This window comes from Stegostoma tigrinum, chromosome 22 (genome assembly GCF_030684315.1).
Source record: "Stegostoma tigrinum isolate sSteTig4 chromosome 22, sSteTig4.hap1, whole genome shotgun sequence".
NCBI lineage: Eukaryota > Metazoa > Chordata > Chondrichthyes > Orectolobiformes > Stegostomatidae > Stegostoma > Stegostoma tigrinum.
Window position 1 is genome coordinate 43,994,413 of NC_081375.1, and position 27,523 is coordinate 44,021,935.

Genomic DNA, 27,523 nt, shown 5'->3' on the forward strand with positions numbered 1-27,523 from the left:
AAAATGCTACCTTTGGCAACAAGATAACAAAATGTGGAGCTGGACGAACACAGCAGGCCAAGCAGCATCTCAGGAGCACAAGAGCTGACGTTTTGGGCCTAGACCCTTCATCAGACTACCTTTGGCAGTCACTTTCTCACAAGGCAGGCAGGTTGAACATTTCCCTACAGCCATCACCTATGTTTATGGTGTGAACACAGCCTTGTGACACTATTTCTTCACTGTTGCTGCAGTCATATTGCCGCAGCCCCTCATTGATTGGTCTCTGGGAGTACCTTCACAACACAGAGTGCAGCACCTCAACAAGGCAGCACGCGCCACCACCCCCCAAGGGAAATGATGAATCGCTATCCTTCCAGCAGTGTTCATTCTTTGTATTGGAAACAAATAAATTCAAACACCCCAAGACAAATTTGAACATGCGCTGTATTTCCCATGGGTGACATAAGAGCTGATGGCTAAACATTTTACGACAGTTGGGAAGCATAAATTTTTCAGAACATTATGTACAGCCTCTATCACTTAGCTCCAGGGTATCTTGATTAACATATGCAGAAGAGGTGGTTTGAGATAGACAGCAGAACCAGCCTGGACGGGAATGTGTACACAGCATAGTGGGAGAACCAACATGGGAAAAGAGACCTTAAAACTAAATGTTTGAGAGAGAGAAAAATGTCTTTTAATTTGTAGCCCCAACACACTTTCATGGCAACATTATGCAAGTGCTTTTCAATCAGCAACATTCATGAAAATGAATCCATACCAAACTCCACTGTTTTTTCCATCTGCCTGTTATAAATGTGCTTAACATCATCCAGTTCCTTCGTGTACATGGCAATGAGGCGAGGGTATTTGTCAGATGCATCTGCTGCTATTAGAGACCTCTCGAGGAGGCTGCCAAACATATCCAGTAACTAAAGAGAGAAAGGAAACATTACAGAAGCCAGATGAATATTTAATCAAGAAACAGGAAATTATGTTAATGATAAAGCACTCAAATGTCTAAACTGCTGAATGAACGTAGCAATGAGCCTGCTTCAATAAAGACTGTGACCTTTCATCAATGTGACCAAGCCAACCCCCACTTCCAACAGTTTAGAGTTGATCACTGGCCAGAAAGTAAAGTGGACCAACCATATACAAATACTGCAATTACATGCATAGGTCAGAAGAGGAGAATTCTGCAGAGAGTCATTCACTTGCTGACTCCGCATAGCCTGTCCATAAGGTGGAAGCCAGGAATGTGATGCAACACTCTTCACTTGACTGGGCGAATGCAGTTTAACAACACTCAAAGCTCGACAGCATCCAGGACAAAGCAACCCATCTGATTTGCATTGCATTTAACACCTTCAACACTCACTCCGTCCACTGATCACGTCCAGTGGCAGCACTACACATCACTTGGGGCACAGGTTCAAGGTGAGGTGGGGAAAAAGTTTAAGGGAAATGTGCGAAGGAGGTTTTTCCCCACAGAGCAGTAGGAGCCTGGAATGCACTACCAGAAGAGGTGGTGGAAGCAGGCACATTGGTGATGTTTAAAATGGTTACATGGATAGGGAGGGACCAGAGGGATACAGACTGAATAAGGGCAGGAGGTTTGTTTTTTAGATTAGTTAGGGCATGATGATCGGCACAGGTTTGGAGGACCGAAGGGCCTGATCCTGTGCCTTACTTGTCTTTCATTCTTTGTTCTTATGAGAACACTGCAGAAACTTACCAAGCCTCCTTTGATAGCACCTTCCAAACCCATAACCTCAAAACCTAGAAGGACAAGGGCAGCAGAGGCATAGGAACACCACCATCTGTAGTTCCCATCCAAGCTAAACACCATCCTGACTTGGCCAATGCTTTGCTGTCAATTCAGCTCCCTGACAGTCCCACTCTCATGGAGAGCAACATTTCATGGTGGCAGCTCCACAACCACCTTCTGATGGGGCAATTAGGGATGAGCAACAAAATGCTAACTTGCCCACATCTGTGAAATGGACTTTACAAAACAAAAAGAGCATTCAAGTTAGCTGCAATGGTGGGATTAAATGAAGGCAAGAAAATCAATCCTAACAGACAGAAAACGTAGTGAAATATCTCAAAGTCAGGTTTGGGTTTGAAGAACAGTACCTCAGCAGAGTTATGCAGCAATTAATCCTGCTTAAAGTTTTAGCAAAGATTTGTAGCTCAGGGTGTGAGTGAGTTTGTTGACTTGCTCCTCGAGCTGGGGCTTGTATTCGTTCAGATATTTCGTCACCATGCTAGATATCATCATCAATGGAGCCTCCGATGAAGCGATGTTGTTCTCACTCCGCTTGGGCATATACTGTCAGGTGTGTTATGGTGAGTAGTATTATTTCCAGTTTTGATCTGCATGGGTTTGTATATGACGTTCAATTTTGTATGTTTGTTCATTGTATTATGGATTGAGAACCATTATCTCTAGGAATTTCCATGCAAGTCTATGTTTGGCTTGGGCTACTATATTACCTTGTGCCAGTTAAACTGATGTCCTTCTCTGTGTGAGTGTACTGATATTAAAGGAAAGCTTGTCATGTCGTTTTGCTGCTAGCTGACGTTCATGTATTCTGATGGCTAGTCTCCTTCCTGTCTGTCTGATGTAATGTTTGTGGCAGACGTTGCATGGCTCTTTGTAAACAATGTTGGTTCTGCATGTTGTGGGAATGGGGTCTTTAATCCTTCTAAGTGTTGGTCATAGAGTGGCTGTGGGCTCGTGGGCCCCTATGATTCCAAGTGGTATACAGATTGCTAGTAACATACAGATCAAAACCGGAAATGACACTACTCACCACAACCGACCAGACAGTAAAAATTCCGTGCGGAGTAGAACATCATCTCTTCATCGGAAGCTCCACCAAAGATGTCACCCAGCATGGTGACAAAACATCTGAACAAAAACAAGCCAGCTTGGCGAGAAAGTCAGCAACCTCATTATTTCTGTTTCACTGTACACTCTTTCAAGCAGGTTTAATCAACATAATCATGTTTCCATTGAACACTTCTGTCAGAATTGTGGGGAGTTCTGATTACAAGCTCTACAAAACATCTAGGGCCTCAAGTTCTCTCTGCAGTTATGCACAAAGGCACAGTCTTGTGCAAACTACTATTTAACAAATATATGAGGTGGGTTTGACAATTTTGACAATATTTGAGAGGTAAATCGGGTAAAGCCCGAGTGGAAACACGCGGCATTCACATCAAAAACAGACTTTGGAAATTTGTTGCCCATTCTGAATCACAATAGAGCTCAAGTGGAAATTATGTCAGGTTCATCTCAAAACAAACCAGCAATGCTGTGTTACTTCACTTACCTCAGGCAGGCAAGGATTTGTTGCCAATGACCAGGTCTATATGTCAATCATGAAGACTAGCAAAGCCAACTCTGCGAAGGTACCATTTGGATATAAGGTGCACTGCTTCAAACATTAAATAACTGAACCAAGTCCGATTCAGAATGGGGATGGGTCTTCAAGGGGAGTTTTTAATGGCAGGCTCATCCTTCATTCGACAAAAAAAAAAATGTCTGTAGATAGTGTTCGGTTGCACATTTTTTCAAACAGTATGGGACGTGGGCATCGCTGGCAAGACCAGCACTTATTGACCACATCTCACAGTCTTGAACTGATTGGTTTTTTAGGCCATTTCTAAGGACAGCTAATAAACACACACAGTGCTATGGGTCTGGAGTCATGTGTAGGCCAAACCAGGTAACAGCAGCAGATTTCCTTCCTTAAAGGACATGAGTGAATGAAATGGGTTTTTCTGATAATCAACAATGTTTTCATTGACATTATTACTGAGATTAGCTTTATATTCCAGATTTCTATCATATCATTTGACTTTATTAATTAGTTAAGCTTAAGTTCCACTAGTTGCTGTACTGAGATTTCAACTCATGCCCCCAAAGCATTAGTCTGGGTGCCAGAGTTCCTATTCTTGTTCATATTTAAACCCCACCATTTCCTTTTATTATCAATGGGGTTTAAAATGTGCCTAGGCAAAAGTTCAAAACAAATAACATTGAGCTGGGGGCCCATCATTCACTCTGCCTGATTAACAAAGCTTTCCTAAAGGTGACTATATACCCAAATATGTCCCATCAGCTTCTTCACCATCATCTCTAAAACAGACCTTGAATGCATGATCCAAAGCAGGTGCGTCATCGAAAGCTTGACCGAGAATAGTTACCAGTCGTCGGTCTATGTCCTCAATTTTCTGCTTCCATACCAAAAAATCTTTTGCAAATTCCTAGCAATCAAGAAAACAAATTATTTTTTAAAAAATATCGAATTTCTGTGCAAATATTTTCACTCATTCCTCCTGAGTCAATGCGTGCAATCAGACTTTACACGAAACCATCAGCTGAAAACAAAAAGTCATCAACAGAAATAAACTGGAGGCTGAAAAAGTTTTTTGGTTAAAATCAAAAATAAGTCTGTGGCAAGATTTGCTCTTTGATCTGGTCTTGGTATTGAGCTACTATCAAAGCTAAAGCATGATACACCTTTGTGTTGTTACAAAGAGCGCTATCCAAAATATATCACAACTGACTGGGCGGCTAAGACGTACTTTTCAAAACCTTTGCAACAAAAAAATGCTTGGCTAAACAAAATACACCAGCTATAAACAAAGAAAAAAGTGTTGGATTTGCAAGGAACAGGCCATTTTGCTGGAGACACCGAGTCTGCAACGTTTAGAGAGAAAGGTCACATGACCCAGTCTGTGGGTGAATAAAGAATTAGATTTTCTGTGAATTTAGAAGAACTTTGACCAAGTAATAGCTAAGATAACATTGCTGAATGTTATTCGTTCTCCCCAGGCTCTGTGCGCACGCGATGGTGTGAAAGTGAGTGTGTACACACGATATTTTTCAAAAAGGGTAGCTGTATACATTTGCAAAGTGTAAATTTTTGTATTTCAAACATCTTTATGTCTTTGCTCAAGTAAGTTATGCTCAGAACAAACTAGAGTTTTATTGGTTTTTTTAACACACCTAGCCAACCTGTTTTAATACTGAACTGTTTGTAGTACTGTGAAAACTTCTGTTCCTTTGCCAATGACTGTATCCACCCTCGGTGCAAAACAAGCTCAATTAGATAGCTCAGAACACTGGTCCCATATCTAGCCTCAGGACAAACCTCCAACCACACCTCAGCATCATCACTGTGACTGTCCAACTCCAATTCTGTAACTATGTCAAAATCTGCCCATGTCAACACACACACACGACAGAAATCATTCAATGGCCTGTCTTTTCAAAACTGGTGTTCAGATAATCCTTGTGGAGAAGTTTTTAAGCAGACAATCAGAGATTAATTTAGACGGCTAACTTGGAGAGAAAGCACTCCAAATGGCAGGAGCTTTTGAGCACCTAGCTCATGGCCTTAGAATGAAACTAGACATCAAAGTTAGAAAATGAAGAACAAATTACTTGCTTTCTGTTTTGTTTTTCCAAAGTGATGAAACAATGAAGTATTACATCTGATATGCACATCCAATGTGTGGCATTTTAAATGCACATGCAGGTTAACAATCTGACATAAATGTGATTTTATAGCCTCACTAAATTAACATTTTCAGGATCCATCACATCCAATGCATTCACTTCTCAGGTTTATATATAGCTAGACATGTAGTAGTAATACAGGCCAAGGTGTGACAGGTGGAGTTTAATTTGGATAAATGCGAGGAGTGTGTAAGGCAAACCAGGGCAAGACTTATACACTTAATAGTAGGTCTGTAGGGTGCGTTACCAAACAAGGAGACCGAGGGGGGCAGGTGCATAGTTCCTTGAAAGTGGAGTTGCAGCTAGGCAGGGTGGTGAAGAATGTGTTTGGCACACTGGCCTTCATTGATCAGAACATTGTTGGGACATTATGTCACAGCTGCACAGGACATTGATGTGGTCACTTTTGGAATACTGCATACAATTCTGGTCACTCTTCTAATAGGCAGGATGTTGTTAAACTTGAGAGGGTGTAGAAAAGATTTATCAAGATACTGCTGGGACTGGAGAGTTTGAGTTATAGAGAGAGGCTGAATAGGCATTTTCCCCTGGAGCACTGGAGGCTGAGGGGCGACTTTATCAAGGTTTATAAAATCTTGAGGGGCATGGATAGGCTAAACAACCAAGGTCTTTTTCCGAGGGTGGGGAGTCCAAAACTAGAGAAAACTGGTTTAAGGTGAGAGGGGAAAGATTTAAGAGAGACCTGAGGGGCAACTTTTCACACAGAGGGTGGTGCGCATATGGAATGAGCTGCCAGAGGAAGTGCTGAAGGTGGGTACAATTTCACCATTTAAAAGGCATATGGATGAATATATGAATAGGAAGGGTTTAGATGGATATGGGCAAAAGGCTGGCAAATGCAACTAGGTCAGATTGGGACTTTTGATCAGCATGGATGAGTTGGAGTGAAGGGTCTGTTTGCGTACCATATGACCCTACAAATCTAATACAAATAAAGTCCTTCAAAATCTGAACGTATGGCAAGTACCCACCTACCTGGTTATCAGGATCCAAACAGTCATAAGTATGGTCTGTAAAGGTTTTATACATCTCCTGGAATTCCTCATAAATTCTTGCCACCTGCTGGCTCAGAATCTTGCCACGGATCCCTCCAAATTCAAGTTTTTCCAGCTTAAATATATCTTGTGCTGTCACCAGAAAGTCCTAATAATAAGCAGAAAACTAAAAGCTATTTAAATCAATAACCACTCTGTCAGTTTTACAGATAAACAATCTCTGTAAATGCCACCAGTGCAAGGAATTGAAGAGAAGGTGTCTGTTCTTCTAAGAATGTGGTTACCATATTTTTGTATAACAGAACCTTGCTAATGCTCAAACTCACTTTAGTCGTGATCATATCATTTTGCAACATTTGCTTCATAATTTTGACTCTTTCCTTCAAACGGCTCACAAGTCTGATTTGAAATGCATTCCTCGGTTCTTCTCAAGAAGCCTGGGTGAATGATCAACGATCTAAGGTGGAGACCATGATAAAGTGAAAGGCAAGATGCCTGCACAAAGATGGCATGGAAACAAGTGCAGCAATTGGTAATCCACACCAGTTCAGCAGAGAGGAATGGACCCATTAGTTGAAGACATCCTCTAAACTGAACAAATACTCACACATTTAATGTTCGGAAACTCTAAATGTCTATTTACCACTGTGACACTCCTTCCGAACTCATCAGATGAAGAAAAGACTACAGGTTAACTGCTGATCGCATTTGAACGTATCGATCTCAGTCAGGTTAGGCAGGCTATTTGAGAAGCACAGTGATGTGTAGCAAAAGATGATTATGTAGTAAAGCACTGACGTTGCAAGGAGACATTTTCTACATTGATACCAAAAAAATGGTGGCAGCTCTCCAATTCTCAGCTTCGTTCAGAGATCTGGACTAAAATTTCTTGCTAATTGAAAAGTTGGGCCCCTAGCTCCATACACACTGTCGACCTTGGTACTGGCCATTCGGTCAAAAACAGTGTGAAAGCATTTCGCTCCTTCACATTCCTCTTGTTTTGAGGGCAGTAATGTTGAGAATGCTTGGAAGATTTAATCTCATATCAAATGTAAGAGAAGGTGCAAGGAGCCAAATAGCTGACACCTGCTCCTGATTCAGATGTTTGTAGTGAAGATGGATTATAAGTTGTGCATTTATCTCAGTGAAAGTAAAACACTGAGGATGCTGAAATTCAGAAATAAAGACAGAAAATGCTGGAAAAACTCATCAGGTCAGGTATTATGTCTGGACGAATGTGCTAACATTGAGTTCATTGACTCTTCATCAGATTTTGAAAACTTATTTCCTTTGGAGAAAAGGAAAATATTTAAATTATTAAAAAGAAAAATGGAGATGAATGGGACTGAGAGTGCTGAATCAAAGGACAATAATAATGAATTAGCTTCAAGCATGGCCAAATACTTGGAATTTTCTCTACTTTGAGAATATTCAAAGCAGAATTTTTTTTTTTAAATTTCTCAGAACAATGTAATGAAAAGGTTACCATGAATCAAGTAACACCTCTATCGCTCACCTTCAACACATCCTCATTTGCGATACACTCCTCATCCTCCGTCCATGTCACTCATGCCCCTCCACCTGACCCTGTGGCCCCTAAGGCCCACATGCCAGGCTAGGACAATTCCATACCCATTCACCTCCCATACTCTGTTTCTAAAGGTTGAATCCCATAATGACAGTATGAAGTGCAAAAGCTTTAAAATCAACAAGTCATTTATTACTTTTGCACCACTTTGAAATAAATCCCTTTATTCCAACCCAATAGAATTGTCAGTTATCTGGACCTTTAATGTGTTGATAAAAGAAATGACAGCATTTAAATGCTGTGCATCCAAACTTTGTCAATTTGACATAAGAGATCATGGAGCAATAGCTCAAACAATGTTGACTATGGTGCTCAGGTGTTTCAGCAGACTAATGGATGTCTACGCTTATAGCTAAGCCTCCTATCCTCCTCTGCCATTTTCACTGACAGCCCAGGCATTCATGGATTGGTTTGGGTGCTGAAGGAGGGAGGAGGGCAAGGTGGACCTTCTGGCCTCACTTTTCAAAAGGATTCATCACATTGACTATAGTTCACAACAATTCTGAAGTCCACTCAAAACCTGGACTAACAATGAAAATCTGCAGGGCAGTTGGCCATAACCGTTACTACAATAGTGCTGTCCAGATTGAGAGCTCCAGGTGCAGAGCAGCAATTCAACCAACCCCCCATGTCTTATGGCTCCCAGGTCATCCTGGTGTTTCGGCAGTACACACACACACACACACACACACACACACACACACACACACCCCGCCCCATACAGAATAGATCATTTAAATCACACATGTATTTTAGTCATCACTTCCCCATTGACAAAGACAATTTCTGAAACAAGCAAGATATTTGGAAGAATTATTTTCATATTGGATTCTAATGCACACCATGAGCAATGATTATAATCCTACCTCAATCTGCAGAAGTCTATCAAGATAGCAATTCAATCGGGTGAAGATCAGGAGAGAATTAAAGTCCCACTGTTTCATGTTTTCACCTTGCTCGTAGTACATTTGCAGATTTCCTCGCTTTTCTTCATAAATTTGCTTGAATCGGCACAAGATCTCAATAGCCTCCTGTACCTTGCTCAAGCTTTCCTCAACCTCGCCTTTCAAAATGTCTTCTGGATTAAGATAAGTACGAGACTGCAACATGAAAACATGCAACATGCTCCAGTCACTAACTGAATTCAAAGTGATTCTGGTGGATTTACTGAATGGTCAGGACCCCAGGGATGTTGTACTTCACAATATTAATGTTCAATCTTATGACTTGTGAAAACCAGTGGCTCAGTTAGCAATTGTAGCAGCATTCCCTGAAGACTGGCTATCAGCAATGGCAAAGGGCTCGCCAAAGAGGTCAGTGAGTCATAATGGAGTGCCAGTTTCAGGTGGCACCATTTTACAGCAAGGACACTGGCAGAACATTGAATGGAGCTATGGAGTCACAGGCAAGTATGAACACCAGCCTGAAATGAAACATAGAAAACTGCAGCTGGAATAGGCCGTTCGGCCATTTGAGCCTGCTCCTAAATTCCACATGAACGTGGCTGATCATCCAATTCAGTCCCATGTTCCCCAATGCCTCCCCCTACCCTTTGAAGCCTTTTGCCATGAGAACGATACCTAACTTCTGCTTGAAGACATTCAGTGTAAGAATTATATCTAACTCCTTCTTGAAAAAATGTGACGCTTTGTTCTCCACAGAGAATCTCCAGAGGCTTACCACTCTCTGGATAAGGAAATATTTCCTCATCTCAGTCAAAAGCAGCCTACCCCATATCCTTAGATGGTGACCTCTGGTTCGGGGCTCCCCAGTCACCAGGAACATGTTTTCTGAATTTACCCCATTTAGTCCAGTTTGAAATTTATAGGTTTCATTCTTCTAAACTCCAGTGACCATACTCCTAACCATTGCAGTTTCTCTTCATACATCAGCCCCTGCTATTCCAGGCATCAGTCTGACAAACCTTCGTTATACTCCCTCTCAAACCAGAACATCCTTCCTCAGGTAAGGAAAACTGCAAAACTGCACACAATACTGCAGGTGTGATCTCTGTATAACTGCAGCAAGAAATCCCTACGCCTGTATTCAAATCCTCTCGCTATGAAGGCCAACATATCACGTGCCTTCTTCATTACCTGCTGCACTCGCATGCTTACTTTCACTGACTGGTGTACAAGTGCCCCCAGGCCTCAGTGCATCTCTCCCTTTTCTAAGCTGTCACCATTCAGATAATAAACTGCCTTCCTGTTTTTGCTACTAAAGTTGATACTTCATATGTCACACTTTTGCCCACACTCTCAGCCTGTCCAAATCACACCGACGCATCTCTGCATCCTCCTCACAGCTCACCCTCCTACCCAGCTGTGTGTCATCTGCAAACTTGGAGATATTACACTTAGTTCCCTCATCCACATCATTCATATATATTGTGGATAGCTGGGTCAAAGTGCTGATCCCTGTGGTACTGCATTAGTCACTGGCTGTCACTCAGAAAATTATCGTTTTCTTCCTATTCTTTGTTTCCTGTCTATCCCACCAGTTCTCAATGCATTTCAATACACTACTTCCCAATCCAATGTGCGTTAACTTTACATGATAGACTCTTATTTTGGATTGTATCAAATGTCTCTTTAAAGTCTAACTGAATCGCTGTTGCCCTCAAATCAGCTCTACAAGGTGCATTAAAAAATTCCAATAGATTTGTAAACCATGATTTTCCTGTTGTAAATCTGTGCCGATTCTATCCAATCCTGTCACTATTTTCCAAGTGCCCTGCTATTAAAATCTTTTAGAGTGGACTATGGAATTTTCTCTCACACTGATATCAGGCTGACCAGACTATCAATCCCTGGTTTCTCTCTACAACCTTTTTCAAACTAGTGGAGTTATAGTAGTCATCCACCAATTCACAGGAGCTGTTCCAGAGTCTATGGAATCTTGAAAGATGACCACTCATGCATCTATTATTTGTAGGGCCACTTCCTTAAGTACTGTGGGCTGTAGATCATCAGACCCTGGGGATTTGCCAAACCTTAAATCCCATCAATTTCCCCAACACCATTCCCTACTTATTTCCTTCAGTTCCTTCCTCTCAGTAGACTTTGTGTTCTCCAACATTTTTGGGGCATTATTTGTGTTCTCCTTTGTGAAGGCAGAACTGAAATATGCTATCTCTATGCATTGAATTGGTCTGACATCTCTTTGTTTCCCATTATAACTTTCCCTGTTTCTGATTGTATGGGACCTAGAACAAGCTGACAACATGGCAACATTAATAAGGATCAAATTACTCACAAAATTTTGCAAGTCAAAGATTAGCATTTTGACTGTTTAACAGAAAGACAGACACACATTTATGCCAGCATCTTTCATGACCCCAGAACATCTCAATGCACTTTTTGAAGCGCAGTGCCTATCGTAATGCAGGAAATTTACTGCGAACAGCCACTTTTGACAAAGCAAACTCCCAAAGACGGTAGGATTATAACGACCAAAACTCTGTTCTTCTGCTGTCGATTGAGCCAGAGCTCGCATGTGTAAGACTGTGTCATTTCGCATTTTGTTTTTGTTTGCTGGTGGGGCATGGGTATTGCTGGCTGGGCCAGAACTTATTGCTTCTCCCTAGCTGCCTTTGAGAAGGGGCTATGAGCTGCCTTCTTGAACAGCTGCAATCCATGTGCTGTAGGTAGACCCACAATGCCATTAAGGACGGACCCCAGGATCTTATGAACAGTGAAAGAATAGTAGTACAATCCCAAGTCAGGGTGGTGTGAAGGGGAGCTTGCAAGTGCTGGCATCCCCCAGCAAATGGTAACCAAAGAACCCACATGGATCAAAGTGGATGCAGCCAGTGGTCAATGAAAACGGAACGAGTTCACAGTGCAAAATTTTATGTTGTACTTCACAAAGCAGTTTTACCCATCATACCTGTTGAATGAGGAGGTTGCAGCTCTCCTGTAGGAGGACAATGATACGTGCTGGAGTGTTGTAATATTTGGATCTAGCCCAGATTAGACACACCAAGTGCATGAGGCAGCTAATTAGGGGCTTCACCTCATTGAACTCCACATTCTCAATATCCTCAAAATAGCGCTGGAGTGTTTTCAAATGCAGATTAATATCCCTCGCCTCAGTCAGAGCTAGTGGCAGATTGAAAAACAAAATTAGACAAAATAAAACCTCTTCATTACATAGAACATAGAAAAGTACAGCACAGTACAGGCCCTTCGGCCCACGATGTTGTGCCTAGAATAATCCTAATCCAAAAATAAAATAACCTAACCTACATTCCCCTCAATTCACTGCTGTCCATGTGCATGTCCAGCAGTCGCTTAAATGTCACTAATGACTCCGCTTCCACGACTACCACTGGTAAACTATTCCATGCGCTCACAACTCTCTGGGTGAAGAGCCTCCCTCTGACATCTCCTCTATACCTTCCTCCTAACACCTTAAAACTATGACCCCTCATGGCAGTCAATCCTGCCCTGGGGAAAAGTCTCTGGCTATCGACTCTATCCATGCCTCTCATTACCTTGTACACCTCGATCAGGTCACCTCCCTTCCTCCTTCTCTCCAGAGAGAAAAGTCCGAGCTCAGTCAACCTCCCCTCATAAGACAAGCCCTCCAGTCCAGGCAGCATCCTGGTAAACCTCCTTTGCATCCTCTCCAAAGCCTCCACATCTTTCCTATAATATGGCGACCAGAACTGGACACAATATTCCAAGTGTGGTCTCACCAGGGTTTTACAGAGCTGCAGCATAACCTCGCGGCTCTTAAACTCGATCCCCCTGTTAATGAAAGCCAAAACACCATATGCTTTCTTAACAACCTCATCCACCTGGGTGGCAACTTTGAGGGAGCTATGCACTTGAACACCAAGATCCCGCTGTTCCTCCACACCGCCAAGAATCCTGCCTTTAATCCTATATTCAGCATTTAGGTTCGACCTTCCAAAATGCATCACTTTGCATTTATCCAGGTTGAACTCCATCTATCATTATTCAGCCCAGCTCTGCATTCTGTCAATGTCTCGCTGAAGCCTGCAATAGCCCTCGATACTATCAACGGCACCTCCAACCTTTGTGTCATCAGCAAACATACTGACCCACCCCTCAACCTCCTCATCCAAGTCATTTATAGAAACTACAAAGAGCAGAGGCCCAAGGACAGAGCCCTGCGGGACACCACTCAGCACTGACCTCCAGGCAGAATACTTACCATCTACAACCACTCTCTGCCACCTGTCAGCCAACCAATTCTGAATCCACACAGCCAAATCACCCTGTATCCCATACCTCCTGACTTTCTGAATGAGCCTGCCATTGGAAACCTTTTCAAATGCCTTGCTGAAGTCCATGTCCACCACATCCACTGCTCGACCCTCGTCAACCTATCTCCTGACTTCCTCAAAGAACTCAATAAGATTTGTAAGGCATGACCTGCCCCTCACGAAGCCATGCTGACTCCCTTTAATCACGCCATGCTTTTCCAAATAGTCATAAATCTTATCCCTCAGAATTCTTTCCAAAACCTTGCTGATCACAGACGTAAGACTGACTGGTCTGTAATTTCCAGGGATTTCCCTATTCCCTTTCTTGAAAAAAGGACCAACATTTGCCCCCCTCCAATCTTCCGGTACGACTCCCGTGGAGAGTGAGGAAGCAAAGACCTTCGCCAGCGGCTTAGCAACCTCCTTTCTCGCTTCCCGGAGCAACCTAGGATTACGCGAAATGGTTTAGCCGCAAACAACTGTTGCTTAGGCTGAGCTGAATCAGCTTACAGATGCTCAAGTATTTAGTAATTCAACATGGCATGTCACAGTCTGTCACTTTTCCACTGGGATTAGTGACGTCTTCTGTGTGAGCATTCTACTGATGGCTTCCAGCTTTACATGTGTTTTGCCTTGCTGCAGAGTGAGGCAGAAAGAGGAGAACATTTCAAGGCACAGCTATATCAGTCTTCAGAGAAATTTGAACATCACATCATTAACACAACAAAACTTTGACTTTAAAGCAACAAATTTTATTCCCATAGCAGTGTGGTGTAGTGTTGCATCAACTGAGAAAACTCTTACAAATCCCAGAGCCGTGAGATTGACGAAGATAGAACAAGAGATAACACAGTTGTACATACGCCTAGGAACTAAAAGAAAGCAAATGGAAGGCCAAAATCAATAGTCTATACAGCAGTCATAATTTGCTCACTTAACTTTCTGGGCTTTAGCAGATTTTAGCCATAGACTTTGAGAGTCATAGTACATATATTCACAAAAGGACAGATCTTTGAAACAAAACGGAAATATTGCAGATGGTGCAAGTCTGAAAACAAAAATCTGAAAACACTCGGGTCAGAAAGCATTTATGGAGAAGGAAACAGAGTGGCTGCACAAGGATCACCTTTTAGACCCTGACATTCCCTCACAATGTGTGGAGCAGTCACCCAGCTGTGACTATTCCTCAACTGGTTCATCAGTGGTCAGAGGGCAGGCTCACCCTGGAATTGCAAATAGTAACTGGGGTCTCAAAGCTGGACAGTCACCTTATACAAGAACAGAATAAACTGGAGCAAGAGTAGGCCATTCAGCTACCTGAGCTACTCCTCCATCCCATAGCATTATATCTGAACTGTGCCAGGCTTCCTCTTGCTTGCCAACTCCTCAGAGCCCTCAAAATTCCAAAAAGAATTTATCTTCTTCCTCTTTAAATACTTTCAGTGTCCTAGCCTCCACAACTTTCTGGAGGAAGAGACTTCCAAACATTCACTACCCTTAGAGAAGAAATTCCTTCATATTTCCGTTTTAAATAACTGTTGCCCTGTACCCATAGAAGTTTGCATTTTTTTTTTAATTATATCTTGCCAATTTACTTTTATAATCAGTTTTCTCCCCTTCATAAGCTTTTTAGTCATCCACAGCTGATTCCTCACAAAAATCCCAAATCCTCTGACCTGTCATTAGTTTTTTGCCACTACATACTGCCTTAGCTTTTCATTCAATACTTTCTCTTTTGGGTGGCTCATCCTTCTTATCGAGGCTTTCTTTTTGACTGGAATAAATCTGAAATATCTGCTGAAATTTCTGTCACTGTCCAGCTCCTCAGTTTATTTGCCCAGCCTGTTTTAAACAATTCATAGAATCTTACAATCCCTACAGTGTAGAAACAGGCTATTTGGCCCAACAAGTCCACACTACCCCTTCAGAGAGCATTCCATCCAGACCCATTCCCCTACTACTGCATTTTCCCATGTTTAACCAACTTAACCGAAACATCCCTGGGCACTGTGGGCAATTTATCATGGCCAATCCACCTAGCCTGCGCATCTTTGGACTGTGGGAGGAAACCAGAGCACCCAGAGGAAACCCACGCAGTAACAGGGAGAACATGCAATCTCCACACAGCCAGTCACCCGAGGGTGGAATTGAAACCAGGTCCCTGGCACTGTGAGGCAGCAGTGCTAACCACTGAGCCACCGTGCCACCATTCCTTCATACTCTGTAACTGCACCTATTTAAGTTGAGGACATTGACTTAAGACGTGTGCTGCTCTCCCTCAAAACCGAATTTGAAATTCTATCATGACATGATCACGATCCCGTCCAAGATCTCTTATTATTCCTACGTCATTATACATTACTAGTTTCACATTACCAGACCAGCAATAGCCTGTTCTCATGTAGCTCAAGGAAGCAATCTTCAATACACTCCAAAAATCTATCTTCCATCTTACCATTGTCCACCCAACTTTTCCAGTCAAAATCCAGATTAAAAATCACCTGAAACACTTGCAATGCCCTTCTCACCTGCGTTAATAATTCTCAATTTATACTTTATCATACAGTGATGCTAATTTTCAAGGGCCTCTTGGTACCTCACACCCTTGGACTTCTTTCCCTTGTTATTCCTTACTTCCACCAAACTGATTCCACATCACAAGCTATTGAGCCCTTGTCACAACTCACCACTAGATCAATACACCTCTTAATCATCGAGTCATATGCTGTATGACCATTATTTTTCCCAAACTTTAAAATACCCTTAAATATTGATGCTCCTCCAGTCCTGATCATCCTATAGCCAGTTCTCACAAACAGTTGTCACCTCCTTTTCATTTATTTTTTATCTGTGCCTGCATGTATTCTATCATGCTACAAATACTCTTATGCATTCACTAAAGGACCTTACGCCTTGATTTTCCTTGTTATTACTTATTCTGATTTCTGCTGCACTCTTCTACCTCCATTTTTTGCCCCTTCCTGCCAGACCTGGATTTTCATTCACCTCTTCACTACTCTGTATCTCTGATATCTTATTTCTTTCTGATTTGTTAAACCTTCTATCAACTGAGCCCGACTTCCCCCCCCGCCCTCATTAGTTTGAAACCTTATCTATAACCTTAGTTATACAATTCACTAGGACACTGGTCTCAGCATGGTTCAAATGAAGCTCACTCTAATAGAGCAGCTCTCTCTTGCCCAACAGTTGGTACCAGTACCCCACAAATCAGAAGCCCATTCTTCCACCTGAATCTTAGATCCACATGATCATCACTCATCTTATTTACCCTATGTCAATTTTTGCATGGTTCAGGTAGCAATCCTGAGATCATCTTTGTAGTTCTGTTTTTTTTCTAAATTAGCCCTGAGCTGTACGCAATCCCTTAGTAGAACCCCTTTCCTAGTCCTACCCATTTTGTTGGTATCTACATGATCCACGACAATTGCATCGTTCCCACCACACACTAACTTCCTCTCCAGCCCAGAAGAGATTTATTTTTATAATATAGAATCCCTACAGTGTGAAAACAGGCCCTTCAGCCCAACAAGTCCACACCAACACACCACACCACCTGGACCCATCCCCCTAATCCACACCTCCCTGAACACTACGGGCAATTTAGCACGGCCAATCCACCTAACCTGCACATCTTTGAACTGTGGGAGGAAACCGGAGCACCCGGAGGAAACCCAAGCAGACAGGGGGAGAACATGCAAACTCCACACAGACAATCACCCAAGGGCGGAATCGAACCCAGGTCCCTGGTGCTGTGAGGCTGCTAATCACTGAGCCACCATGCTGATGTACTTAACCTTTGCACAAGGTAGGGAACACAGCCTTTGAGGCTCCCTGTCTTTGCCACAGAGAACTGTATCAATTTCCCAAACTCTGCTAATCCAAATCAATATGACCTTTTATTTTTTCGCCCCAACTTGAATGGTGCTCTAGATCATGGTGCTGCAATCAGTTTGCTCATTCTCTGCACAGTTTGAGCCCTCATCCAAACTGGGAGCAACAGCCTCACAGTCACACCCCCCCGTGCCTGATCATTTTGTCGATTTGACGTAATTAACTGAAGGGGTCTCCCAAAAGATTGTCATATAAAGGCACAATACTGCAGATGCTGGAAAGCAGAAACAAGCATGGGGAATGCTGGCGAAGCTCAGCAGGTCCAGTAGCATCTGTGGAGGGGCAAACAGCTTTAACTCTCAGTTCGACTCTTCACAGAACTGCAAAACCTGAAATAAAAAGTGATCAGATACCCCGTCCTGATGCATTGCAGTGTCTGCAGCGCATCAACTCTGAGCCAATGTTCCTGAGTGGTCAACACTTGCAGTAGGTGTGTTCACTGCAGGTTGCACCAGCATCCACCAGCTCCCACACACTAAAGCTGCAAGCCAGTTCCATTCCACTCAATCAATTTGGATTTCAAGTATTTTAGAAACAAATTTCCTAACTGAAGTCTGCATCTGGATTAACATCTCATGACTTACACCACTAAATCAGACTGAACAAAAAGAGACACAGAGGAAATACCTAGCAATCACCTCCCTGCTTTCCTGGAACATCACACTTCAGTTCTGACTGGTAGAAGTGGACCGATGGAGCTCTCTGACACTGGTTTTTATCTCCCACCGTCACAGCTCCCCCCACACAAGTCCACTCTTCCAGTCCCAGGAAAAAAATAACAAAGTTGCTGGAAAAGCTCAGCAGGTCTGGCAACATCTGTGAAGGAGAAAACAGAGTTAATGTTTCAGGTCCAGCAACCCTTCCTCAGAAGGGTCTGTCTTCCAGTCCCAGTCTCAGTCAGTAGTAGGCCCTCCAGGACCCCAAGTCAGAAAGAGGCACCCCCTTATTGAAATGCCTTTAAAGAGCTTCTTAAGCTTCTAAACTGAGTAATGTCTTCAGCAGCCAGGTCACAAAGGCATGATTAGGGAACTAATCCACTGGCCAGCCTGGCCAACAGGGAGGATCTCAGAGTCTTGCTGAAACGCCGACTCCCACGGTCTGTCGGTGGAAAATAAGCTACAGCCAGTCCTCTAAGCCTCAGTGGGCTTGGAGGAAAATGGCCACATGTCGAATGGCTTGGAAAAACCTTCACACCACCACACTCAGTCCCATCAGTATCTAAAGGTCCTGCCCAATACGAGGGTTAAACTGGCCAAAGAACAGTCAGTCAATACTGCCTCTCTCTTCACAGATGCTATCTGACTTGCCGAGTGCTCTCAGTGTTTTCTTTCTAGTTCAATGCAACAGTTTAGTAAATAAACATTTACCTGATTTTCGATGCTGACATAATAATGTATCAAAGGAAACTCAAAATAAAAGTTTATTTTCAACTGCAACGACACAGTCAGAGGAAATTTTAATTGTCTCTCGCGCCTGAGGGCTAACCTGCAACAACGTCACTGAACATGGTTTTGAACACTGGGAAGTAGCTGCTCTCCATCCTCTTCAGTAGTTCCACCATCAGGTGCACCTTCTTAGACTTCAGTTGATCATAAATACATTCCAGGTTGCTGCACCTGAGGCATGATGAAATCGTAAAGGAAAACAAAAAATCTTTAGCAAACAGGAACACAGGAACAGGAGAATTCCATTTAGCTTCCGAGCCTGTTGGAAGCATCAGCAATACACTCTGGCTGACAGTACAGTTCTAGCAATTCATCTCAAAATGCGGTGGCTCAATGGTTAGCACTGCTCCCTCACATCACCAGGGAACCTGGCATCGGTTCCAGCCGCAGGCGACTGTCTGTGTGGAGTTTGCACAGTCACTTCGTGTCTGCGCAGGTTTCCTCCAGGTGCTCCAGTTTCCTCCCACAGTCCAAAGATGTGCTGGTTAGGTGGATTGGCTATGGTAAATTATCCGTAGTGTTCAGGGATATGTAGGTGAGGTGTGTTAGCCATGGGAAATGCAGGGTTACAGGGAAGGGGTAGGGGGATGCAGCCTGGGCAGGATGCTCCTTGGAGAGTCGCTGTGGACTTGTTGGGCCGAAGGGCCTGTTTCCACACTGTAGAGATTCTATGAGAAACCACTTATGCTACACCATGCTTCGTAACTACTGACATTAAACACAGGAATTTTAAGCAAGGATTGGAGAGAGCTAGCATTAACTTTGCTTTATCATTCCCCACAGAATTTTCCTCTTCTGAATCTTACAGAAAAACATCTGATAATAATTTTAATATTCTGACTTACGGTAATGTTGTCACCTACTTCGCAAAGAGATTTTGGTTACCCTTATGGAGATGTTGGTTAGGTATCCACCAACTATTTGTCTGCAGGTGGTACCACATGTCAGTCTGGGACTTCACTGCTCAGACCTTTGAACAAAGGAGTTGAGGCGTCAAGTTGAGGTAGTACAGGATGTTGGTGAGACCTCTTCTGGAATACCGTGTCCAGTTCAGGTCATCCTGTTGGGTGTTGTTCAGAACGGATGGTTTGAGTTATAGGGGGAGGCAGGATAGGCTGGGGATTTTTTTCAATGGAGTGTAGGAGGTTGAGGGGTGACCTCATATCGGTTTATAAAACGAGAGGTATAAATAAGGTGAATGGCTAGGGTATTTTACCTAGGGTGGGAGATGTCAAGACAAGGGTGGATATTTTTAAGGGGAAAGGAGAAAGGACATGAGGGGTGACTTTTTTTTTAAAACACCGAGAGCAGTGAATGTGTGGAATAAACTTCTAAATGAAATGGTGGACATGGGTACAGTTACCATGGTTGAAAGACATTTGGCTAAGTTCATGAACGGGATAGGCTTGGAGGATTTGGGCCAAGTGCAGGCAGGTCGTTCTTGTTTAGTTTGGGATTATGGTTGGCCTGGTCGGGCTGGACTGAAAGGTCAGTTTCTGTGCTCTATGGCGCTATGAATGTCACCTCACCACCACCCCACCCGAGCCCCATTAATGCAGATATCCTTTCCATTGGGCAGGCACAATAGGGAGCTGAAGCTTGGCATTTCCTCCCATAACCTGGGGAAACTAAACTGATGAAGGGTCTAGGTCTGAAACGTCAGCTTTTGTGCTCCTGAGATGCTACTTGGCCTGCTGTGTTCATTCAGCTTCACCCTTCGTTATCTTGGATTCGTCAGCATCTGCAGTTCCCATTATCACTGAAACTAAACTTGCTTTCTTTTTGATCTGATTACTGGGCCAATGTAAAATGGGAATAGGACGGTATTTCTCTCGAAGCAACGTTTGCTGCTCAATTCCTCACTCTCATCAACAAACAAAAAAAGAGAGCTTTCCGTTTCTTACAAACGTTCAATTTTGTTCATTTCTTCTTGGAAAATGTTGTCTCAGGCTGAAATTGACAAGACCAAAATGTCAAAGAATGGTAGGTTTCACCACGTGCATGAGCTGCATTAAAGAATGACAAGTGATAGCTTCTTAGCAATGAGGCTTCACAATGTACATCATTAAGACCAAAAGACCATAAGACATAGGAGTGGAAGTAAGGCCATTTGGCCCATCGAGTCCACTCCACCATTTAAATCATGCTGATGGGCATTTCAACTCCACTTCCCTGCACTCTCCCCATAGCCGTTGATTCCTTGTGAGATCAAGAATTTATCGATCTCTGCCTTGACGTCCTGGCCTCCGCTGCACTGCAGGGCAATGTTTTCCACAGGCCCATCACTCTTTGGCTGAAGAAATATCTCCTCATTTCCGTTTTAAATTGACTCCCTCTAATTCTACAGCTGTGCCCACAGGTCCTAGTCTCCCCGCCTAATGGAAACAACATCCCAGCATCCACCCTTTCTAAGCCATACATTATCTTGTAAGTTTCTATTCGATCTCCCCTCAACCTTCTAAACACCAATGAATACAATCCCAGGATCCTTAGCCGCTCATCATACGTTAAACCTACCATTCCAGGGATCATCCGTGAGAATCTCCGCTGGACACGCTCCAGCGCCAGTATGTCCTTCCTGAGGTGTGGGGCCCAAAATTGGACACAGTATTCTAAATAGGGCCTAACTAGAGCTTTATAAAGTTTCAGAAGCACATCACTGCTTTTATATTCCAACCCTCCTGAGATAAACGACAACATTACATTCGCTTTCTTAATCATGGACTCTACCTGCAAGTTAACCTTTAGAGAATCCTGGATCAACACTCCCCGATCCCTTTGTACTTCTGCTTTACGAATTTTTCTCACCATTTAGAAAACAGTCCATACCTGTATTCTTTTTGCCAAAGTGCAAAGCCTCGCATTTGCTCACGTTGAATTTCATCAGCCAGTTCCTGGACCACTCTCCTAAACTGTCTAAATCTTTCTGCAGCCTCACCACCTCCTCAGTACTACCTGCCTGTCCACCTATCTTCGTATTATCGGCAAACTTTGCCAGAATGCCCCCAGTCCCTTCATCCAGATCATTAATATATAAAGTGAACAGCTGTGGCCCCAACCCTGAACCCTGAGGGTCACCACTTGTCACCGGTTGCCATTTCAAAAAAGGGCCTTTTATCCCAACTCTGCCTTCTTTCAGACAGCCAATCCTCAATCCAAGCCAGTAGCTCACCTCCAACACCATGGGCCCTCACGTTACTCAGCAGCCTCCCATGAGGCACCTTATCAGAGGCCTTTTGGGAGTCTGGATAGATAACATCCACTGTTATCCCTGGTCTAACCTACTTGTTGCCTCTTCAAAGAATTCTAACAGGTTTGTCAGGCACGACTTCCCCTTACTAAATCCACATTGACTCATTCTAACCTGACCCTGCACTTCCAAGAATTTAGAAATCTCATTCTTAACAATAGATTCTAGAATTTTACCAACAGCCGAGGTTAGGCTCATCGGCCTATAATTTTCCATCTTTTGCCTTGATCCTTTCTTAAACAAGGGGGTTACAACAGCTTATCAGTCCAGGAGGAGTTCACAATAAATAACACACATGGGCTTCATGGAAAGAATGGGAGTACAGCTACGTAGCTCCAAATAAATCCTATGGTGCGAAGGATGTATGACTTCTAATGAAGCTTTTTCTGTTTGCAATCTGAAGACATGGAGCTCAGGTGGAATTGAAAGAACAATACATAGCAGCCTTGAGACACAGGCTCAAATAGCCTCCACCACCAATTCACTCTTCTTGGTCATGCCACCACACACAGATCAGTAAAGCCATGTATGGGCCCTGCTTGTCCAGAGGGACAAAGTTAGAGATTAAGGATCACTCTGTTGGATGACATGGAAAAAAAGGGAGACCAGGATGAGAGAGAATGCTTTAAATACATGAAGTTTCACTGCAATGCATGCATTGTAATCTGACCCTAGATATTCACAATCATTGGGACATCATGGTTGGTCAAACTAAATAAAATTAAATTGAAGTGCACTGTTGTTTCTTGTGTTAGGTTCCCAACACAAATGAAATATCACAAATGCAGTATTTAGACTCTATAATGAGAGCAACATTCAGCTTGAATTCAGATATCTTCAAATCTCCCTTTTGGTAGAGGGGGAGGTGACGGCCTCGTGGTATTATCACTGGGCTGTTAATCGAGACACCCAGGTAATGTTCTGGTCACATGACACCAGCCTCACAACAACGTGGTTGACTCTTAACTTCTCTGTGTGATAAATGTTGGCCTAGCCAGTGACACCCTCATCCCATGAATGAATTTTAAAAACTACTTGAAAATTCTCAAGTTTGAATGTCGTAATTGAGAGGAAAGAGCAATCCATACCTTTTTCTATGATGGTTTTCAATCACCTCGCTGCGTGGTACTCTCTAACAAAACCGTTAGAGTGACATCATCAGCTCAAGAAAATGAGCCAATGCTGTTACTACAGAACAGAAAAAGTTTTGGGTCCTCACAAACTTCTAAGATGTAGAATATTTAATAGTTATCAGCAGCGGATACATAAACTGGTATCCTTTTCCTCAATCAGGAATGCTGAAGCCACTGAACAGATATAAATTGCTGCTCCAGCTGTAAGCACTGCAGCAAAAACTGTTGATCGATCCAGGGCTTAGCTGATTTACGTGTCTCAGGTCCGACTGAATGAAGTGATTGTCAATGGGGAAGCCACTTGGGACACCACTTCTTCTGCAAGAATGCAGTTATAACTTAGATTTACTGGGAAGCAGAAGACCTGTGCATCACAACTTATCACAATCTATCACAATGATTTACAAAGGTACTGCAGCATCATGGTCATTATACACAAAGGTAAGCAATGCAGATGCATGGACTAATCTTCCAGAGACACAAATCACATCCAGTCTTGGTGCTGGGTAACATATTCCTGGTTAATTAAAAGAACAGGTTAATGTCAGTAATAGAAGCTGTTCAACTATTGACTTGTTGCAAAAACACAGCTGGTTCACTACATAGCTAAGGGGGGAAAATTCTGCCATTCGTACAAGATCTGGCCTGGATATGAATCCAGGCCCACAGTAATGTGACTAGATTAGATTCCCTACAGTGTGGAAACAGGCCCTTTGGCCCAACAAGTCCGCACCGCCTCCTGAAGCATCCCACCTAGACACATCCTCCTATATCCCATACACCCCTGAACACTACAGGCAATTTAGCATGGCCGATCCACCTAGCCTGCACATCTTTGGACTGTGGGAGGAAACCAGAGCACCCGGAGGAAACCCACGCAGACACGGGGAGAATGTGCAAACTCCACACAGACAGTTACCTAAGGCTGGAATCAAACCTGGGCCCCTGGTGCTGAGAGGCTGCAGTGCTAACCACTGGGCCACCGTGCCGCCCCTGATTGACTCAGAAATAGCCAAGCAAGCCATGTAGTTGCTTTCAAGGTGGCACACCATTGTCATTTCATGATGAATTAAAGATGGGTAATCAACTTTGACCTTGCCAGTGAAGCCGATAGCCCAGGAATTAAAGAATAAAACGATAAATTGTGACTTGACTGTGTTATTTTTGTGAGCAATAAAAACATAAATCACCACTATCTGTCAGCGATCATAACCATTCAAAAATAAACAAAGTGAGGAAAAAAATATAAAGTAGCCCACGTAATGGTATTTAACTACAATCCATTTTGAAGCAGCGTTACCTGTTCTTCCAGAACTCCAGCTCCACATTTGGGTTGGGATTGCAGCCTTTCAGCAAGGGTTCAGAAGAGTCCTTTTTTAGCACCTCATTGATCTGGTGGCTCCAAGCAATAATAACTGATTCAACAGCATGCACAATCCCTTTGTCTTGGGCTTCCCCACTGCATGAAAACCACAGAAATATTTATTCAGCGTACCTAGGTTAATATTCAAACTGAAGGATTGGATTACTTTGATCCACTGGGATCTTGTAAGATTAAACATGGAGTTTTTTTTTCAACTCCTCTATCTTCGTTCAAGTGTGGACTCCAAAGATTATTAAGATTCTTAAAACTTTGTTTGAGTCTTGTATGTATTGTCTTTTGTAAAATGACACTTGTTACACATGGAAGGCCCTCCTTCCCCCAAAGACAGACACTTTTTTTTAAACCCAAAGAGAATCTACTTAATTGTTCCAGCTGGCCTCCTTCATGGTTGCCACCAGCTGCTAAAAGTTATATCACTAGATTGGGCTGAACAGAACAGAGAAAGAAGTTACGAAGAGTGGCTCTAAACTGAAGGGAGCTAATGTTTTCGCACATTTTGGAAAGAGTTTTGCAGTCCCTTAATAATGAGGCATTTCCCCTTACCAGCATACACCATCCACATATCCCCAGGATGGTAATCAAGACATAATTGGAAAATATAGCTGTTTTTCTGACAGGATGGCATATTTCCATCACTCCTGTATTGGTTGAAGATATTTCGCTATCAATTCTTTGGAAAATTCCAGACATGGCAACCTATGCATGTCAACTGACACTCTGCAAGAGCTGCTATAGATGAAGATTGCTGCTCCCCTACTCTTCTTCATATAGAGAACTACAGGGATTGCTGGATCTGCTCAGGTATTGGTGAATCATTTCCATGTCTAACTACAGAATCTCATAGATAACAAGAAATGAAGTGCTGCTTATTAGTCGATAGTTACATGTTTCACTGATATGGTCAGTGCAACAAAGATTTTGAGAAAGATCAGATATTCCTTTTCACCCTGGGGGATTCTCAGCCTGATACTGATGCTACTGCCCACGAAAGTAATAGTATAAGTAGCCACGGCACAATCCTTGGTGAAGCCCTGTCTTCAACTCGCGGCTACCCTCCATCATGTTATGTGGCACTGCCACCATGCTTAATGGGATAAATTTTGAACAGAAAACTACTCACAACTGGGCATCCAAGAGGGACTGTGGGCCACCATCATCAGTCGCAGGATTGCACTCAGCACATCCCCCCTACTCTACCATTGCCATCATGGCACAGGTCAATCCTGTTTCAACAGAGTGCGCAGGATGGCATGCAGGGAACAGCATCACCCAAACATTAAAATGTGGCACCAGTGATGAAGCTATAGCGTAGGACTACTTGCATACCACTTGACAGACAGCACTAAGTAACTCACAACCTACAGATCGTATCCAAGTTCTGCAGTGCTGTCACATCCAGTTAGGAAAGATGGTGAACAACTAAACAACTCACTGGCTGAGGAAGCTCCACAAGCAACCCTATCCTCAGGAAGAGAGCAGCACATCATACAAGAGGTAAGGCTGAAAAATTTGTGACAATCTTCAGCTAGAATCATCAACTCCACTTTCCTGCCTTTTCACTATAACCCTTGATCTTCTTACCAATGAAACCATTTGTCTGTCAAGCAGCAGTTGCTCAACAACAGCCAGTCTGGGTTCTGTCAGGGCCACTCAGCTCCTGACCTCACTACAGCCTTGATTCAAACATGGACAAAAGATCTGAATTCTAGAGGTGAGGTGAGAGTGACTGCCTGTAACATCAAGGTTGCGTTTAACCAAGTGTGGTATCAAGGATCCTTAGCAAAACTGAAATCAGTGGGAATCAGAAGGGAGCCTTTCTACTTTTGGGATTCATAGCCAGCAAAAGGGAAGCCTATTGTCATTGTTGGAGGTCAGTTATCTCAGCTCCACCACATCTCAACAGGAGTTCCTCAGGATAGTGTCCCAGGCCCTACCATCTTCAGTTGTTTCAACAATGACCTATCATTTTTTTTTGATTTTAGATTTTTATTGCCACACATATGCAAGTACAGAAGTAGATGAGTACAGCGAAAAGTGTATAATATCACTAGACATGAAACTATCCTAGCTACCATGGTACCTAGGTATAAAAAAATCAGGTATGAAGTAGTAAGAAAAATGAAAGTTAAAGTGCCAAGCATCCCTTCATAAAATAGTAGAAAAATAAAGAAATATGGTAATAGTTAACATTAAATTCTTTTGTGGTTTGAATTCGGAAAATGAAGGAATAAGATAAAAGTTCAGCAGTCTTTAATGAGTCCTCTGCCATCTCACTCTCCAGGAGACCTTAGCTGTCTGTTCGTAACACCACCACCACACAGATACTATCACTGCTGCTGAAATTGCCTCCTCTCCGATCTCCCCAGTGCCTCAGGAACCTGCCCAGGTGGAATCCTTTCGCTCACTGAGCAGAGACGTTGCCATGAGCCAGAGACCAGTCAGCCATACCACCGAGAGACCAGGCTGGGACCCGCCCCGAGCCGCCGAGATACCAGGCCGGGACCCGCCATGAGCTGCCGAGAGACCAGGCAAAGAGCTGCCACAAGCCCACTGATCGTAAGGTCGGAAGTGAGGATGTTCGCTGGTGATTGCACAATATTTAGCCATTCACAACTCCTCAAACACTAAAACAGTCCGTGCCCAACTGCAGCACAACCGGATAACATCCCAGCTTGGATTGGTAAGTGGTAATTAATATTTGTGTAACACAACTACCAGGCAAAGTCAAACAAGAGAATCTGATCATTGCCTTGACACTCAACAAGCATTAGCATCACTAAATTTTCCCACTACCAATATCCCAGAGGTTACCATTGACTTTGGCTGAAATGGACTAGCCATATAAATACTGTGGCTGCATGAGCAGATCAGAGGCCAAGAATTCTGAAATCCTCACTTCTTGACTGCTCAGTGCTCATTCACCATCTATAAGTCAGGAGTGTGATTGAGTTGTCTTCACTTGCCTGGGTGAGTGCAGCTCAACAGCACTTAAGAGACTTGTCACTGCGCAGGATAAAGCAGCCCCTCAACTGGCATTGTATACA

The 27,523-nt window shown here is 43.1% G+C and overlaps 1 protein-coding gene across 2 annotated transcripts in view; it reads right to left on the minus strand.

The window, feature by feature from the left end:
* Nucleotides 1-27,523, minus strand: part of LOC125463674 (dynein axonemal heavy chain 9-like) — a 453,254-nt gene that overhangs the window by 408,590 nt on the left and 17,141 nt on the right. For both annotated transcript variants that reach the window (XM_059653804.1, XM_059653803.1), the window contains exons 3-9: nucleotides 24,396-24,554; nucleotides 18,753-18,883; nucleotides 12,011-12,222; nucleotides 8,989-9,222; nucleotides 6,515-6,682; nucleotides 4,144-4,260; nucleotides 764-914 (exon numbers count right to left, since the gene is read on the minus strand). In XM_059653804.1, coding sequence (XP_059509787.1) covers nucleotides 764-914; nucleotides 4,144-4,260; nucleotides 6,515-6,682; nucleotides 8,989-9,222; nucleotides 12,011-12,222; nucleotides 18,753-18,883; nucleotides 24,396-24,554 — 1,172 coding nt within the window. The remainder of the gene's footprint in view (nucleotides 1-763; nucleotides 915-4,143; nucleotides 4,261-6,514; nucleotides 6,683-8,988; nucleotides 9,223-12,010; nucleotides 12,223-18,752; nucleotides 18,884-24,395; nucleotides 24,555-27,523) is intronic.